The sequence below is a fragment of the Oratosquilla oratoria genome, chromosome 13 (assembly GCF_046742065.1).
Source record: "Oratosquilla oratoria isolate Oo_2021 chromosome 13, ASM4674206v1, whole genome shotgun sequence".
Taxonomy (NCBI): domain Eukaryota; kingdom Metazoa; phylum Arthropoda; class Malacostraca; order Stomatopoda; family Squillidae; genus Oratosquilla; species Oratosquilla oratoria.
Genome location: NC_134789.1, coordinates 54,842,975 through 54,862,617, shown reverse-complemented (window position 1 = coordinate 54,862,617; position 19,643 = coordinate 54,842,975). Strand labels below are relative to the sequence as shown.

The window sequence follows — 19,643 nt, the reverse complement described above, 5'->3', positions numbered from 1 at the left end:
CAAGAACACAAGTCTCAGACTCCTTCCAGGCGAAGAAGAGTAACGACCAAGAGGTCATCGAACTCAAGTTCGTGAAGTTTTCTTCGCCTCAGTTTGAAGAACACAGGTCTCAGACTCCTTCCAGGCGAAGAAGAGTAACGACCCAAAGGTCACCGAACTCAAGTTCGTGAAGTTTTCTTCGCCTCAGTTTCAAGAACACAAGTCTCAGACTCCTTCCAGGCGAAGAAGAGTAACGACCAAGAGGTCATCGAACTCAAGTTCGTGAAGTTTTCTTCGCCTCAGTTTGAAGAACACAGGTCTCAGACTCCTTCCAGGCGAAGAAGAGTAACGACCCAAAGGTCACCGAACTCAAGTTCGTGAAGTTTTCTTCGCCTCAGTTTCAAGAACACAAGTCTCAGACTCCTTCCAGGCGAAGAAGAGTAACGACCAAGAGGTCACCGAACTCAAGTTCGGGAAGTTTTCTTCGCCTTAGTTTGAAGAACACAGGTCTCAGACTCCTTCCAGGCGAAGAGGAGTAACGACCCAAAGGTCACCGAACTCAAGTTCGTGAAGATTTCTTCGGCTCAGTTTCAAGAACACAAGTCTCAGACTCCTTCCAGGCGAAGAAGAGTAACGACCAAGAGGTCATCGAACTCAAGTTCGGGAAGTTTTCTTCGCCTCAGTTTGAAGAACACAAGTCTCAGACTCCTTATCATATCAACAGCTTCGCTGATTCCTTATTGGATTCCATTTTACCAACTGGAAGGAGCTCGTCTAAATTAATGTGCCACAGTGGTTTGCTAAACACGTCTTCTCGTCAGACAAAACCGGTGACAGAACTTATGTTCATATGCATATATGTACAGCCAAATTCCAAAATTCGCCGACAACCTAACATGCGATACAAAAGGATACTACCTTTATTTCGGTATCACTTCAGTACAAAACATATCTTAAGACACATTTCTAACGTAAGGGTACAGCGAACCATACACCATTTGTTAGCAAATAAAGTTAACACAAGTTTGTCATCCGGGTACCAGGAGCCTGTCGCGTGACCTCAGCTGCGGTCAGGCAGCCTTCCGAGACCTCACAACCAATGCTCCCTTTATTTTTTTGCTGAGTCTACGCAGAAACTTGCTTGTGCGCAAACTTTGCTTACTCCGAAATTTATGTGCGCACCCGTGCGAGTCCCCATCTGATCATTTAAGCAAATGAGCACAATTTGTAAGTTTGTATCACATATTACCTCCAATTATTGGTTTGACGGGTTGGCAAGTTACCATATTTTTAGAGAATTTACAAGCCGCGGGCTTCGCCCTCCCCGACTTCGCCGTGGGCTTGGCTGCGCAAACAGCGGCCTACGGCCGCAGCTTTCCGCGCTCTAATCCCTCGTTTTCCCCTTCGGCCTCGGGGCGGAACCCCAACACGGGATCCCCAGCACGAAGAAGAACGCGAAGAAGAACGCGAAGAAGAAGAACACGAAGTAGAATGCGAAGAAGAACGCGAAGAAGAACGCGAAGAAGAACGCGAGGAAGAAGAACGCGAGGAAGAAGAACGCGAAGAAGAATGCGAAGAAGATCACGAAGAAAAACGCGAAGAAGAACGCGAGGAAGAAGACGAAGAAGAATAACGCGAAGAAGAACGCGAAGAAGAAGAAGAACGCGAAGAAGAAGAAGAAGAAGAGGAAGAAGAATACCACTTGACCCCGACTTACCCAAGCGCTTTTTCAAGAATATTATTAGGACAAAGTGTCACCGTAATACCACCTGTCCCCGACTTCCACAGCATTTTTAGAAGAATATTTTTATTTAGACTTAGATAAGATGATGTTTGGGTGGAATTTCTTTATTGAACGGATTTTAATATCGTTTGAATACTTTGTGTGAGCACATTTTTCTTTATGTGCGCTAGTTGTAAAACATGTGCGTATGTGCGTGCGCACATGTGCACAACTTAAGAAGGAACGTTGCTCGCAACGAATCTCCAGTTACTGTCGTGCATTGTTGGTCCTTCACCAGTCAATTAAAGTTTGAAGGATCGTTAACACAACGAGGAGGAAGAGGAGGTCTCTGACTGAAAACAAATGGGCATATTGCCGGGGTCCCGTCTGTGTGTGTGTGTGTGTGTGTGTGTGTGTGTGTGTGTGTGTGTGTGTGTGTGTGTGTGTGTGTGTGTGTGTGTGTGTGTGTGTGATTCACCACGGTCTTGGATCACGTGTTGGACTCTATCAACAGCTACAGTATTTCCCTCCCGGAAGAGAGCTCAGAGCTCATATATGACCGATTTATGGGTAATGTTGTGACCTTACACACACACACACAACTCCCTGCCCACCAGAGTTGGAGTAACGACTCGCAGCACAGCGATACTGAAACTATTTCAGCCCTGGGCGGGATTTGAACCCGGACCACCGTAGTGGCGGCCGGGAACTCTACCAACTGCGCCATTGAGTCGTGTAATGTATGTGTGTGTGTGCGCGCGCGCGCGTGTGTGTATGTTTGTGTGTGCGCACGTGTGCGTGTATGTTTGTGTGTATGTTTGTGTGTGTGTGCGTGTGTATGCTTGTGTATGCGTATGTGCGTGTGTATGCGTATGTGCGTGTGTGCATGTGTATGTGTGTAAGTGTATATATGCTTGTGTGTGTAAATACATGTGTACATGTGTATGTTTGTGTATGCGCGTATGCTTGTGTATGCGCATGTGCGTGTGTGCATGTGTAAGTGTATATATGCTTGTGTGTGTATATGCGTGTGTACATGTGTATGCTTGTGTGTGTGTGCATGTGTGTCCGTGTGCATGTGTATGTGTGTAAGTGTATATATGCTTGTGTGTGCGTATATGCATCCATACATGTGTGTGTTTGTGTGTGTGCGTATGCTTGTGTATGCGTATGTGCGTGTGTGCATGTGTGTGTAAGTGTATATATGCTTGTGTGTGCGTATATGTGTGTGTACATGTGTATGCTTGTGTGTGTGTGCATGTGTGTCCGTGTGCATGTGTATGTAAGTGTATATATGCTTGTGTGTGCGTATATGCATGTGTACATGTGTATGTGTGTAAGAGTATATATGCTTGTGTGTGCGTATATGCATGTGTACATGTGCATGCTTGTGTGTGTATGTGTATGTGTTTAAGTGTATATATGCTTGTGTGTGCGTATATGCATGTGTACATGTGTATGCTTGTGTGTGTGTGCATGTGTGTCCGTGTGCATGTGTATGTGTGTAAGTGTATATATGCTTGTGTGTGCGTGTGCGTATATGCATGTGTACATGTGTATGCTTGTGTGTGTGTGCATGTGTGTCCGTGTGCATGTGTATGTGTGTAAGTGTATATATGCTTATGTGTGCGTATCTGCATGTGCATATGTGTATGCTTGTGTGTGTGTGTGTGTGTGTGTGTGTGTGTGTGTGTGTGTGTGTGTGTGTGTGTGTGTGTGTGTGTGTGTGTGTGCATGTGTGTCCATGTGCATGTGTGTCCATGTGCATGTGTATGTGTATATGTGTAAGTGTATATGGATGGGGTGAAGGGGGCTTTGGGGAAGAGGGGAATGTCTGTTGAGGAAGGATGGGAGAGGACAGAAGACAGGGGTGAATGGAGAATGGTTGTATATGGAAGATGTTGTGGTTGCATGAGGTGGAATGGGCGGGTGGATGGGAGGTGAGGTAGTATGTGTGAGCAAAATTTGACGCAGCCCGAAGGGATTTCTCCCCGTCCTTTCATTTTATGCAATGGGGGGACGGAGAGGGGGGGGGGTCGCCGATTTAATGAAGCGGCCTTGCTGTGGATGTGCTGTGTCTTGCGACACTGCTTCTGACCCAGGGCAGTGGACAAGGTGCAGGGATGACCCGTCATTCAGGAGGTGCTAAGATAAGAGGGAGGGTGGAGGGGTGTGGAGTGTATTCAGGGATGGAATGGGTGGGAATGATTTTATGCCTTTTTCTTTTTGGCTACCCCCCTTGTAAGCGGGAAAAAGCCTTGGTATATGTATGTATGTGTATATGCTTGTGTGTGCGTATATGCATGTGTACATGTGTATGCTTGTGTGTGTGTGTGCATGTGTGTCCGTGTGCATGTGTATGTGTGTAAGTGTACATATGCTTGTGTGTGCGTAGATGCATGTGTGCATGTGTATGCTTGTGTGCCCGTGTGCATGTGTATGTATATGTGCGCACCTGCTCAGGAACGTCTCCCATTCTCACGCAAGTCACAAGATATCCATCTGTCTGTATCTGTTTACTCGTATGAAATTCATCATCCGCCTTTCGTAACGCCCCGGTGTTGTCCTCCTCGTTACCTTGAGGAGAAGAGGTCTCCTTATCACCGGTTCTTTGCACATGTCGATGGATCGCCGAGACCGCTCGGTCAGCTCCACCGGTATCAGTAGGACTGCCACGAGTCCAGTGAAGAAAAAATAAATAAATAGGTAACAATAAATAAATAATGATAAATAAATAGAATACTAATAAAGGGCAAGGTGGACATTTTCTGTTTTAATCATATTCATAATGGAGTTAGTACACAAAAAAAATTTAAAACTTAACTGCTGTATCAGAAAACGTCACGGAAATTAATATCAGTGGGATAAAAGACTAAAACTAAAAGACTAAAAGACTAAAACTAAAACTAAACAAGATTCTCATTTCCCTTTGGTGATATGAAAGAAAATAAGCTCTGAATTCAGTAAAACAGTTAAAGTCTTCATAGTTGGAGAAGGTGATATCTCTTTCATTTCACAGACTGGTGAATAAGAGTTAGGTAACACCAATGTTCTCTCTAATTTTCTGGTGTGAGTGTGTGCATATTTATTTTCAGTTAACCTTACCCATTCAAAAATGTTGCTCAGAGAATTTTATTTGACAGTTGCTGCCAGTGATGAAAGTGTAACGTCATTTTTTTAAGAGAAAAAGGGTGTCCTACAGGAACAACATTTACGTGAGAAGTGTGATGGTCAGGTCAGGTCAGGTTAGGTTAGGTTTAAACGAAAAAAACAATTAAAGTATTGTTTTTTGTTTTAATTTTTTCCTGAGGTAGGACACATTCAAATAGGGTAGGCCACATACTAAACCAGTTTCAAAAGTAGGCCACATACAAAACCAGTTTCAAAAAGGTAGGCCACATACTAAACTGGCACCGAAATTTGCTTTTGTGCAAAGTTTGCCTTCTCTGAAAAGTATGTGCGCGCCCATCCGAGTCACCATCTAACAATTTAAGCAAATACGCACAATTTATAAGTTTGTATTACATATTACCTCCAATTATTGGTTGGACGGTTGGCAAGTTACCATATTTTTAGAGAATTTATAAGTAGATGTTTGGTTGGAACGTCTTTATTGAATTGATTTTAATATCATTTGAAAACCTTGTGAACGCACATTTTTCTCTATGTGCGCTAGTTGTAAAACATATCTGAGGGAATACTGGGTAACACCAATAAGAACATAAGAATGAAGGAGACTGCAAGAGACCATAAGGCCTACACAAGGGAGCTCCATACTCATCACCACCTGTCATCCCCATCCATAAAGTTGTCTAACCGTTTCTTAAAACAACTGATAGTTTCAGCGCTCACTACATGGTTACTAAGTGTATTCCATTCGTTGGCCACCCTATTAGTAAATTTGTCCAGTTTAAATCCATTACTGCGAGTCCTGCCTTGTTGTTTTAATATGATGACCTTGTTTGCATCACCCTTGTTAAAGCCTTTGATCCACTTGAACACCTCTATTAGATCACCCCGCACTCTGCGTCTTTCCAGAGAGTGTAAGTTAAGGTGCCTAAGCCTCTCCTCCTTTATTCCTTTATAGGGAAAGTTTTAATTCCCACCACTCCCACATCCCACGCTACCCTGCGAATCCATATCAAAAGAATCTTAAATGTTGATAGAAAAGGGTGCATCACTTCACTTCTTTACCATATGTGGTAACCCTTATCCTTTTTTGCAATCACAACTGCTAGAGAAAGTCAGCAATTTTTTCTTTGGGGGAGGGGGGAGTAGGGAGTAAGTAATCCTCCAAATTCACACGAAGCCCAACGAATAGTACATTCATGAAACTGTCTCACCTCTGATGTGGTCGCATATTACACAACCCAAGCCTTCAGATAACAAGTTATTACTCGATTTCTTTGTTTTTCTTTTTGCGACCAGCCTCGTCATGAACCTAAAGGTCTCCTAGCGGTTTGGTTCCCACTGCCCAAATCCACTTTCCTAAAGAACCGAACGCTTGTTCTTGTACGTTACACAACGTAGACGCTATCCATACTTCACGACAATTCTTCTTGCGAAGCTTTGGTAAGGAACCTTCTCTTTCCAGGCGGGGAGACTTCCTCCTGAGGAACATGGAGACCCCGACCATCTCGGAGACGGAGAAGGAGGTGTACGAATGGTTCATGTGGATCACGCCTATCCTCTTCTGGGGCCACCTGACGTCATTCGTGAGCCTCCTGCTCGTGGCCACCATCGGGCGGCCTCTGGGCCTCCGCCGCAAGTACGTCGCCCTCCTGGACCGCGTCTTTCTCTTCGCGCAGCTCAAGCTCTCCGAACCTAAACTGGAGGACGAGGATCTCGAGGAGGACGACAGGTGGGTGCTAGGAAGATTGATTTTTTTTTTTTTTTTTTTATGTTATTCTATTTTTTTTTTTTTTTTTTTTTTTTTTTTTTGAGAGAGAGAGAGAGAGAGAGAGAGAGATGGTTAGGTTGTGAAATAGCACGGACGATATTGATAAGAACCCAGAGTGGGTACGGTGGTACCCAACCTATTTTACTTCTTATCTGTCTATCTGCTCATATCATCTAATTCATATCTTTATTACTGTTAAACGTCTTTACTTTTCTATTCAATATAAGTATATATTTTTATAGTGTATCTCTTCATCTTTTGAATTTATATTGCATTATTCTATGTTATCAGTTTACTTAATTATTCACTTAATTATTAATATGTCTAGATGTTTATTTGTTCTCGTATATATTCATTCAGTGACTTGGGTTTTTATTGGTCTAGAAAACGAATTATTTTGTTCAAAATACTGCAGTTTATGAAGTGCGAGCTGGGAAGGCACAAGAATCGCCTAGAGGAGGTTATGTGGGTGATATGGGTGGCTAAATTAAAGAACAGTAAAACAATAAAAAAAAGTATATCAACACCGACAACACGAACAATGATAAGAAGAAAAAAAAATGATGTCTCAGACATCTGTATCAGACGCGCATTTTCGCGGGAACTTGCTACATGGTTCTACGTATTTTCATACATACATTTATATATAATACACAATACATGTTATACATGTGCCACTCCTACATGGGCCTGCCCCCATATGGGGCAACCTCGTCGCTTTGGTCTACGAATGGGGCAAATACACACGCGTGACAGGAATCGCAGGTTCGAGTCCCGCCTGTGGGTAGTATAAAGGGTTTCCGAAATTGAGTAAAAATATGCGAAGTGACGAATGTGGCAATGGAATCGTTTCAGCCATTCTCTTTCCTTAGGAGTCACAACCAAGGAGAAAATAAACACTTATCTGCCAGAGACTGGTGGAAAGCAATTGTAAATGCGTATGTGGGTCTCACCACGGTCTTGGATCACGTGTTGGACTCGTGATCGACAGCTATTTCCCTCCCGGAAGAGAGCTTAGAGCTCATATATGACCGATCTATGGGTAATGCCGTGACCTTACACGCACACGCACACACACACATACACACACACAAAACTCCCCGTCCACGAGAGTTGGAGTAACGACCCGTAGCGCAGCGATACTGAAATTAGTTCAGCACTGGGAGGTATTCGAACCCGGACCTCCGTAGCGGCAGCCGGGAACTCTACCAACTGCACCACGAGTTGTGTGCGTGTATGCGTGTGTGTGTGTGTGTGTTTGTGTGATTCATCATAGTCTTTAATCCCATGCTGGGCCCGTGACTGACAAATATTTCCCTCCCGGATGAGATCTCACGGCTCAAATACACTTGATCTATAAATAACGATGCGACCTTACATACACCCCGGCGCGCACACACACACACACACACACACACACACACACACACACACTGCTTAAGGGAAGTGGGGGCACAGCTGACTTGCAGCATTAAAGGAAGCTTTTATCGTCGTGATCGCGGTGTCCACGACGTAGAAGCCCGAGATGCTAGCCACTACACCAGCAAGTTAGCGAGCGAGCCCGTGTCGAAGGGGGCACGTGATTCACCATGGTCTTGGATCACATGTTGGGCTCGTGGTGGACAGTTATTAACCTCCCGGATGAGAGCTCAGAGCTCGTATGACCGATCTATGGGTAATACTGTGAGCTTACACGCACACACACACCCAGCTCCCCGCCCACGAGAGTTGGGGTAACGACCCGCAGCGCAGAGATACTGAAGGTATTTCAGCCGTGGGCGGCAGTCGAACCGGACCGCCGCGCCGTAGTGGCAGGCGAGAACTCTAACCACAGCGCCACGAGGTGTGTGTACATTTGTGTGTGCGGTCAAACATTGTTAATGTTTCTAATGTTCGCACACACTCCTTCCAAGTACAATCACCAAATACAATTCAAGAACCTAGTAACAGAATAAAATAGTTTGGTGACAGATAGAATAAGTCAAATCAAGTAACGTTTTGAAACGGTTGATTGGAAGGGCACCGATAACGTCAGGTTGATATGAGCATCGGTGATAACAGTAACGAAGTTAATGCGTAAGTAACCCATAACTTATTGTTTACACACACACATAGATACACACACACACACACACACATTTATGCATATGTACATACTTGCAAATGAACATTTATCCAAAAATACCCAAGACCTAAGAACAAATTAATAGCTGAATAATTGATTTAATCCAAATATTGTCAGAAATGTCAATAATAGTGGATGCGACTTCTCAAATCCAAATCAAGATTGTGTCCTTTCGACTACAATTTCACTCACTATAGTTCAGGCTTTTCATACAATATATCAAAGACGTGTCCCTAATTTATTTTATTTTATTTTAATTCTGATTAATTCATTATGTAATATCTTGGTGTATAATACGAAATAGGAAAATGAAAAATGATTTCAGTGGAAAGAATTCACAACTGACGAAACCTTACAGTCCATTTATCTCTTTACATAGTCTATTCGAAATCAATATAATATCGCTGTAAAATAAAGCAATCAATACATAAATGTATAAATAAGCAAGTAAAAAATAAAGCTAAAAAATAAACTACATTAAATTAAATCAAATATTAAGAGTGTCGCGAAATTTTAACCTACCGAAAAAAAAACACTCGACAGCATCCGTCCAGGAAATCTCCTCCACGTCTAAAATGTAAACAAGCTGTCCGAGTTTTTATCAGAACGACAGCCGCCTCACCGATCCAAGTCTCCACTTAAAACAGACACTGCGATAATACTTCACTTAGATAACAACCTTTGCCTGGTGGGTTTAAGGTCGAACCCCAAACGATAAAAGACGAAAAAAAAATTACTGATAAGTTGTGCCCGAGGATCTCCCGAGTTTTGTCTATTCAATTCCTAGATTCCTCCTACGATGAATCAAATCCTATGAACAAGGTTTCACTTTCAAGTATTACAGTTCCCGTATGATGTATTGATTGTATAGGGTCTTTAGTGATACCCTTACGGACCAGAGACACGCGGAATCATTTCATGATTAGAGAAGTGAAGAAGCGTATTCTGTGGAGCTGGTAGCGAACGTACTTTACGAGATTGTAAATGACTTGCGTCGTAATTGACTCTCGTTGTAAATGACTCAGGTTGAAACTGACTCACGTCGTAACTGACTCACGTCGTAACTGACACACGTCGTAACTGACACACGTCGTAACTGACACACGTCGTAACTGACACATGTCGTAACTGACTCATGGCGTAACTGACTCACGTCATAACTGACTTGTGTCGTAAATGACTCACGTCGAAACTGAATCACGTCGTAACTGACACACGTCGAAACTGACTCACGTCGTAGCTGACTCACGTCGTAGCTGACTCACGTCGTAACTGACTCACGTCGTAACTTACTCACGTTGTCACCGACTCACGCCGTAACTGACACACGTCGTAACTGGCACACATCGCAACTGACTCACGCCGTAACTGACTCACGTCGTAACTGACACACGTCGTAACTCACTCACGTCGTAACTGACACAGTCGTAACTGACTCACGTCGTAACTGACACACGTCGTAACTGACTCACGTCGTAACTGACTCACGTCGTAACTGACACACGTCGTAACTGACACACGTCGTAACTCACTCACTTCGTAACTGACTCACGTCGTAACTGACTCACATCATAACTGACTCACGACTCCAAGATACACTCCCACGTCAACTCCCTAAAGAACATGAGGTACTCTGAAACCTACAAGTGGAACCAACTGTACATTAGTTAAGAGAGAAGGTCAATAGCCCAGGACACTCTTTGGAAATTTTCTTTAAAAAAAAAAAAAAAAAAAAAAAAAAAAAAAAAATTGAGACAATGGTATTTTTTCTGATTCGGTTTTCTACACATTAAGGAGGTGAATGGTATTCTAATTCATCCCAGTGTTTTTCAAAGAGGTGTTTAAAGAAATAATATGAATATGATATTCTGGGCAAATGAAGAAGTTAGGGCGTCGTTACTTGCGGCGAAGGTCGAGGGGATGGCGGTTCGAATCCTGCCACCGGCTAAGTTGAACCAAGGGCATGGTTCATTAAATTCCACGCTACAAAGTTCTCTGTAAGGGACACCGTCCTAGCCTTCCGATAGGGGGGACTTTGTGACGTTAAACCATATCATTATTATCATTATTATTACAAGATATTCATACGTCTGACATCAAGAGACATGTTTTCACCCTGGACACGCCAATCCCCTACAACATGAACTGAAGTGCATGAGAAAAACCTTACTAGCAATCGACGAAACGATGTTGTCCACAAGAACAACCGCTCTGACGAATCATGGACAACAACACAATGTAATACCAACAAGAATTCCGTGTATTTCTCCTCTTCCCTCACCCCGCGCCTATCTCTCCTCCTTCGTTCTTGCCATTCCAGCGTGGTCATCGACCCAGAGTCTCCGAAGGGGGAATCTGCTTCCAGGACAGACGCCTACAACTTCCAAGACGCGATGCCTTACCTGACGGCTGGAATGCGTGCCGTCGTGACGGACTGCGTCACCAAGAGCTTCACGTCGGAGGAACTCCGTTGCTGGAATATGCTTTCCAGGTAACAGTAAAGCCGGGTCCACACTTGTTGCATTTCCACGTATCGTATCATCTTTGCGTACCACCTAGTGATACGATACGGTGCAACAGGGTATTGTACCCACTTGTTGCGTATCCGCCTGCTGTATACGCATACGCAACAAGTGGGTACAATACCCTGTTGCACCGTATCGTATCACTAGGTGGTACGCAAAGATTATACGATACGTGGAAATGCAACAAGTGTGGACCCGGCTTAAGAAACAGGATATACGTCGCCGTTGCACAGGATCAGTTATTACTTAGGTCGTTTATGATGGAGCAGCACTAGTGATAAAAAAATATTAAACAGAATAAAGTTGACTTCTCATTTTCTGTAATGAATTCGCCAATCAACATATGACTGTCGAAAGGTAGTCACATCACTCACTACATGCATACAAAAAAAAAACATTGAACGCCTCTCCCCACTCAACACATACTTGATGATTATTTTGTTCTTCAGGAAATGCCCAGTGAATTTCAGTATAGGTCCCTCCACTTTCCTGTTTATCGAAATCCTGAAAATCCTTATAGCAGCCCTTCACCCCATCACGCTTGATGGTCTTGTTTTATGGACTCCAAGAATATCACAAATTTTAGTCATTGTTTACAATGATATATAACAATTATCAATACAGCTTATACATACATACATACATATACTAAGGCTTTTTCCCCCTTACATGGGAGGTAACCAAAACACAAAGGCATAAAAACAAACCCCTCCCACCCATTCCATCCCCTACACACTCCATTCCCCTCCACCCTCTTCCCTCCCTCTTATCTTGGCACCTCCTGGATGACGGGTCATCCCTACATCTTGTCCACTGCCCTGGGTCAGAAGCAGTGTCATAAGACACAGTACATCCACACCAAAACCACTTCATTAAATCGGCGACCCCCCCTCTCCATCCCATCATGCAGAAAAGGAGAAGACGGGGAGAAATCCCTTCGGGCTGCGTCAATTTATTTCTCACACATACTCCCTCACCCCCAACCCCAACCCACTCCCCCTCATGCATCATAGCATCATCCATACACAACCATTCTCCATAGATTACGAAATTCAGTTTCGGGCCAATCTTCAGCTGAATAAAGTTGTCTGTTTTTACTTACAGTCAAATATGTAAAACTATTTCAGAGCATTATGAAAGCCATCTTACCTAAACAATATCTACTTTATTGATGATCACTTTTACTTTCAACTTGCATTTTAATCTATCCCTCATCAAGATGATTCGTTAGTTCAGTCTTTTTCCCTATCGAATCTCATGAATATTGAAATTAACAAAGAAAACAAGGAACGAAAGCAAGCAAACCAATTTGTTCTTACATAAAAGATAAAAAGAAATAAACAATGGTTAATTTAACACTCATAATTATAACCATTGTTATGGATAAGTAGTTTCTATTGAAACTGTCGACATCAATACTATTAGAAGCATCACCATACAACTGGTTTATAACTTCCTTTATCATCATCGATATTAACTTGTTTTCTAATTTTATTCCAATTATATGTTAAAGTTTTCTAAAATCCCAGCTCTCCCCTGGTGATTATAACATTTTTCTATCTGGGATTTTTTTTCTTTAAGGATTACGCGTCAAACTGTCTTTGTGCGTTACAGCCGAGACTGTTTTGTTGTCTTAGTTTCTTGGTGCTTTCGAGAGCCACCGAATGAAACAGACAGTCCCAGTGCAAAATGCAGAGAATGTCAGTGACTTTACCCACTTCCCAAGTCCCAGAGATAAAACATCTTACCGGCAACCGGAATACTTAATAAGCAAATAAGCAAACAAATGAATAAGTGGATAAATAGATATATGAATAAATGAATATGTTTATATAAATAAAAAGATAAATAAATAAATAAATTTACACAAGTAAACAAATACATAAGTAAACAATATATGGAAAACTAAATAGATATATAAATAAATATGTAAACAAGGTTTATCAAGATAGGAGTACCACAGGTAAGTACCCCCTCGAACTCCAGGAGCTAAGAAAGCTGACCCTCCACCTGCCCTCGCCCTCAGAACGAAGAAACGTCGCTACCTGAGACTGAGCCCCTCCCTGACGATCTTCTGGCTGGTGGGCTGCATCATCCGCTATGTGTTCCTCATGCCCATGAGGGCCATCATTCTGGTCGTGAGTCTGGCCAACCTGGTCGTCTGCACGTCCCTGGTCGGCCTCCTACCCGGGGGCGAGATCAAGAAGAAGATCAACGCCCTCGTCGTCATGTGGTGCTTCGACTTCGTAGCCGGGTCTTTGTCCGTCGTCGCCAGGTAAGGACGCCAGCGGCCCATTGCGATTCTATGTGGTTTAGGAATTCCTTACCTAAGGGTAATCTTCGCTTGCAGGGTCCCGTCTTCATTTCTTTTACATCTGTTACTGTGTCTTAAGCCTTGTGACTAATGGCTCAACCCTGCACAGGTTCCATGACACGCAGTATCGACCTCAGTACGGTATCGCGGTGGCCAACCACACCTCGCCCATCGACTCAATGGTTCTCGCCACCGACCAGTGCTACGACATGGTGAGTCGGTACTAGGTACCTGCCCCTTACTGTTTACACCGTTGCTCTTGTCCTTTTATTTACCTCTTTATCTACTCTTCTTGGTGTCGATGTTACTACCATCCTCATCACGTCTTATCACCAACATCACTGTCTTCTTAATTTGTATATATGTATTTTTAACATTATTGAGATTCTTATCATTTTGTTGACACGGTAGGTGGGGCAGAAGACACGAGGACTCCTCGGGGTCTTCATGAGCGCCCTGTCCAAGTCGTCAACCCACATCTGGTTCGAGCGGGGGGAATCGAAGGAGAGGGCCGAAGTTGCCCGGAGGTGAGTCAAGTGTGTACCAATAAAAAATAGAAGAGATAGAAATAAATAAATAAATAAATAAAATATAAACTTATGCCCGGGGGCACATAACTACGATCGAACCCGCCCCACTGCACTTCGACTACCAATGCAGGTGGACTCGAACCGGGTCCACAGTGAAGTGGAACACGAGAACAAAACTAACATGTCATAACGACACATCATATACAACACAGTAATTAGTATCAAAGAAATTTATAATTATATTGTCAATGGCTGAGAGGTCCAACCTGATAAATATATTAAACTCTGTCTGCAGATTGAGCACCAGCCCATCCAGGTTGCACCTCTGGACGGAAGTGAGGGTGTATACATGCATATACATACTACACATATGCATACATACATACATACATACATATAGCGTATTGGTATAAGTCACTGCAACTTTGCTATGGGTTGGCTGGGTTCGAATCCTCGGCTCGTCCACGTTTCAATTTCCAACGGATGCCTCCATCGAGCGATTCTTCAGTCTCGACTGCGATGGCATGGAATTAAAAGTGATTTGTGGTTGAAAAAAGATATTAATTGATCACTGGGAACCATTCAGTGTATATATATATATACCTGTATATATATAATATATATATATATATATATATATATATATATATATATATATATATATATAATGTAATAAATCACTAGTGACAATGATGAAATCAAATCATGAAACCCGGCTATGAGCGAGCTTCGAACCAAAGCCCGCGTGTATATATACATATACATTATATATATACAGTATATATATATATATATATATATATATATATATATATACACAATTATATATATATATATATATATATATATATATATATATAGGGAGAGATACAGAGAGAGAGAGAGAGAGAGAGAGAGAGAGAGAGAGAGAGAGAGAGAGAGAGAGAGAGAGAGAGCGTATATTACATACAGTATATCTGAATAGGCCTACATACCCTGGTGTTCGCGATTTTTTGTATCCAATATATTTGTAAAATGTCATGCATTTCAAGAAGGCCATCTATAGCAAATGTTGTTTATTTAGTGATGCCTCCCGACACCATACCTTATGTCTGATACCTTCCACGTCTTTGTGTGTTGCAGGCTGAGGAGCCACGCCACAGACACCTCCCTGCCTCCGATTCTCATCTTCCCCGAGGGCACGTGCGTCAACAACACAGCCATCCTTCAGTTCAAGAAGGGGGCCTTTGAGGTGAATATAACGAGTCTGACGAAGTCCCAGAGTTCTTCCTATGGCACGGTAGTTCTCCAACATCCCCCCCTACCCCCAACCCCGAAGGACCACGTGTCCAAAGTCATCCTCAGATCGAGGGTAATATGACGCCACCCGACTTCGAAAGTCCCCCGTTAACGACATCCCACTAAATCGAACTACTCCTCCTCTCCTTTCAGATCGGGAGCGTAATCTACCCGATCGCCATCCGCTTCGACCCTCGTTACGGCGACGCCTTCTGGTGGCAGGATACCTTCGGCCAGTACGCCTTCAGCATGATGACGTCATGGGCTATCGTCTGCGACGTCTACTACTTGCCCCCCATGGTCAGGGGCGAGAACGAGTCTTCCATCGCCTTCGCCAACAGGTGAGTCGAAGAGTTCTTCGATGAAGAGGATAGGGTTCTCCCATATATCTGAAGAGGTGAAAACGGCTCTTCTAGGGATTCGGGGAGTGATGGGGAGGTGCTGGTGGAAATTGAGAGAGTGAAGATGGTTCCTCTAGAGTTCTGAACGATTTTAGGTAATTCTCCTAGGGAAGACTCAGAGAGATTATTCTGTTTCTTCTGGGGACTCAGAGGAAAAGAATTGGGTCTTGAAGAATTTCAAGATGATTTGTAAAGAGCTTTTCGGAGGGAAAGGGAAACAGCATGAAGTTGAGGCACTGGTGGTGATGAAGATCAAATCATACTCTGTTCTAGAGAATCTGAGAAAATATAGACTCGCTTTATGGCAACATCTCGACTGTTACCCTCAGCTAAATGAAATCACCTGGCATTAGCCATAATAGAATGTTACAAGAGGCGCCACTGGTCAAAGAGTTTAAGAGTCAGTACAAAAATTGCTGGAAAGAATCCCATCGCTACGCAGTTTCATCTGGTCGGAGAAATATTGCATTCACTCTAAGCCAACATCTCCAACCAATCACCCTGGAGTTGCTGCCATATAGTAAGTTTAACTTTTCCTCGGACCCGCTGTAATAGAGCATAGTGTGAAATTACAAATCCTGTTATATAGCATCAGGAGGCTGTACATGTATCCTAGGGGTGATGTGGTTTGATACCACATCATGGTAAATGGGCATCGTTCGTAAGAGGATTAAATTAAACTCCATATCCCTTTAGACTTCATATTGAATTTCCCGTCCGCCACGACATAAATTATTTTATTACTTTGTCCAATTTATACAATTATGTCACACTCAGATGCTTTTTACCTTACAAGGGCCATCCTAGTATGTGGCAACATTATTCATGATATATAATTTGATTATAATGGACACATATAATTGGCCAAGATTAGTAAGGGGACACTGCAGTAGTGGCGTGTTGCCACAGGGGAAAATGGGTGAGCTTGCCGTTCTAGCATGGCAGTTAGTCCTATTTCACACATCTCCATATGCGTGATATGTGTGTATTTACCTAAATGTAGTATACAGGAAAGGAACAACGCTCGTTGGGTCCCGTCTCCTATTCTCTAATTTTCTAACATACCTAGACTCATAATCATGTACAGTTCCAACTTAATATATATATTTGATTTCCAATTATCATACTTAGATTTGAACTCATGTTTTGTGTTTGGGCTATATCACCTTCAAAGCTATTCCACATATTTATGCATCTATATGGACAATTGTATTTCTTCACATCCTTTAGACATCATGTGGTCTTTCTTCATTTACTCCCATGACCTCTTAAAGCCCTCCTCCCATCTTTAATCTCATCTCTTCTGCCAATGCAATCTATCCCCATTAATGACCTGAACACTGTAATCATATCACCTCTTTCGCTTCGATCTTTCAAAGTTGGCAGATCCAGTACTTTTAGTCTTTCTTCATATAGTTTATCTGCCAGGCTGGGGACCAGTTTGGTTGTTGCCTTTTGTATTCTCTCGATCTTGCTTATATCCTTCACTCTGTGTGAAGACCCATATTCAGTTTTGGGCGTATCAGGGTTTTGATGAGTTTTTCATCATCTCTTCATCCATATAATGGAACGCCATTTCAATCTTCTGCAATAGTCCGTATGTCTCTCTCACAATCTTGCCGATATGTCTGTCAGGTGACAGGTTGTCTTTTATCAACTCTTCCAAATCTTTCTCCTCTTTAACTTTTGTAATGAACTCACTTCCCGAAGAATATGTGTGTGTGTGTGTGTGTGTGTGTGTGTGTGTGTGTGTGTGTGTGTGTGTGTGTGTGTGTGTGTGTGTGTGTGTGTGTGTGTGTGTGTGTGTGTGTGTGTGTGTATTTACCTAGTTGTATTTTACGGGAAGGGGAGCTATGCTCGTGGGGTCCCGTCTTCATATCTCATTTTATCTAAACTATTTTTAAATTCATGTATTGTTTTTGCACACACCACTTTCTCATCTAACTTGTTCCAACTGTCTATTACTCTGTGAGGAAAGCTGTTCTTTTTTCAAATCTCTTCTATAGCTGTCTTTTTTTATTTTCTTTCCGTGTCCTCTTGTACTTCTGTCATCCCATTTTATCAGATTCTCTCTATCAGTAATTTCTATGCCTTTCATGATTCTGTAAATAGCTATCAAATCTCCTCTCTCTCTTCTTTGCTCTAGTGTCTGTAGTTCAAGTTTTTCTAGTCTCTCTTCATATGATAGTTTTGAGAGTGTTGGTGCCAATTTTGTAATTGCTCTTTGTATTCTTTCAAGTTTTTATTATACATTTTTTTGTACTTGGTGACCAAATCGTTGCTGCATATTCCAATCTTGGTCTTATCAGGGTGATTAGAATTTTCTTCACCATTTCTTCATCCAGGTATGTAAATGCAACTTTGATTGTTCTTATTAAATTATAAGTTTCTCCAAAAATCTTATTTATATGTTTCTCAGGTGACATATTATTCATAACAATGACTCCCAGGTCCTTCTCATTTTCTACTTTTTTTATTCCTTCTTCTCCCAATTTATGTGTTCCTGTTATTCTGTTTTTGCTTTTTCCAAATTCCATTATACTACACTTTTTTGTATTGAACTCCATCTCCCACTTCCTACTCCATTCCTGTACTTTATTTAGATCTCTCTGTAGTGATTCACAATCTTCTTCAGTTTTCACTCTTTTCAGTAGTTTTGCATCATCTGCAAAGAAGCTCATATAGCTTTCAATTCCTTCATCCATATCATTAATATATATAGCAAACATTATTGGGGCCAGAACTGTTCCTTGCGGAACACCGCTTATTATTTCATCCCATTTTGAGTGCTGGTTTCTTATCACTACTCTCATTTTTCTTTCTTGCAAAAAGTCTTCCATCCAATTTAGTAGTTTGCCCTGTATTCCTCCTTCAGTTTCTAATTTCTTAAGCAACTTCTTATGTGGTACTTTGTCAAAAGCTTTCTTTAGGTCTAAAAATGCACAGTCCGCCCATCCATCTCTCTCTTGTATTATATCTATTAGCCTTGAATAGAAACATATTAAATTGGTGACGCATGATCGTCCTTGTCTGAATCCAAATTGCCTTGGATTTAACACTGTTTTTTTTTTTTCTAAATATTTTACCCATCTACTTTTGATCATTCTTTCACAAATTTTTGCTATTGTACTTGTTAGAGAGACTGGTCTATAGTTGGTAGGTTCTTCTTTATTTCCTCCTTTATATATAGGTACTATATTTGCTTTTTTCAATCTTCTGGAACTTTTCCTTCTTTCAAGGAACTATTTAGTATGCTATGTATTTTGTCTGGCAGTTCATTCCTGCATTCTTTCAAAATCCAGTTTGCTATTTCATCTGGTCCATGCGATTTTCTGACATCAAGATTACTCAAGTGTGTTAATATTTCATTCTTTGTTACTTCTATTTCTTCCATAGGAGGGACTTTCTCTTTCCATTCGTTCTCTCCAGGTTGTATGTTCTCCCTTGTAAACACTGATTTAAAATGTTTGTTCATAATTTCCGCCATTTCCATTTCCTCAGTGTATTCAACTCTCTCTTGTCTTAATTTCTCCAAGTCTTGTTTGTTTTTCAGTTTATTGTTTACAAATCTGTAGAATAGTTTTGGTTTATCTTTACACTTTTCTATGATATCTTTTTCATATTTTCTCTTTTCCTCTCTGCACGTTTGTACATATTCATTTCTATAACAGGTATATATTTTCCATTTTTCAGGTCTTCTGTCTTTTTTCCATCTGGTCCAAGCTTTGTCTCTTTTGTCTTTTAACTCCCTACAACTTTTGTTGTACCAGCATTTTACATATTCTTTTTCTTGTTTTTGTCTTGGGACATACTTTTCCACTCCTTTTTTGTAAATTTTTGTCAAAATATTCCATCTCTCTTCTACTGT

The 19,643-nt window shown here is 41.8% G+C and overlaps 2 protein-coding genes across 3 annotated transcripts in view; one reads left to right on the top strand and one right to left on the bottom strand.

Annotated features, from left to right (window-relative positions):
- LOC143032435 (uncharacterized) overlaps positions 1 to 19,643 on the bottom strand; it is a 198,682-nt gene that overhangs the window by 157,029 nt on the left and 22,010 nt on the right. The gene's annotated exons all lie outside the window — the stretch shown is intronic.
- The window catches only part of LOC143032434 (glycerol-3-phosphate acyltransferase 3-like), a 32,866-nt gene that overhangs the window by 3,854 nt on the left and 9,369 nt on the right, over positions 1 to 19,643 (top strand). Inside the window, exons 2-8 of one of the 2 annotated variants that reach the window (XM_076197210.1) lie at positions 6,297 to 6,563; positions 11,048 to 11,218; positions 13,279 to 13,527; positions 13,676 to 13,778; positions 13,978 to 14,093; positions 15,219 to 15,327; positions 15,528 to 15,715. In XM_076197210.1, the coding sequence (XP_076053325.1) occupies positions 6,322 to 6,563; positions 11,048 to 11,218; positions 13,279 to 13,527; positions 13,676 to 13,778; positions 13,978 to 14,093; positions 15,219 to 15,327; positions 15,528 to 15,715 (1,178 nt within the window). In that variant the 5' untranslated portion in view covers positions 6,297 to 6,321. The remainder of the gene's footprint in view (positions 1 to 6,296; positions 6,564 to 11,047; positions 11,219 to 13,278; positions 13,528 to 13,675; positions 13,779 to 13,977; positions 14,094 to 15,218; positions 15,328 to 15,527; positions 15,716 to 19,643) is intronic. The other variant, XM_076197211.1, reaches the window with a different exon arrangement.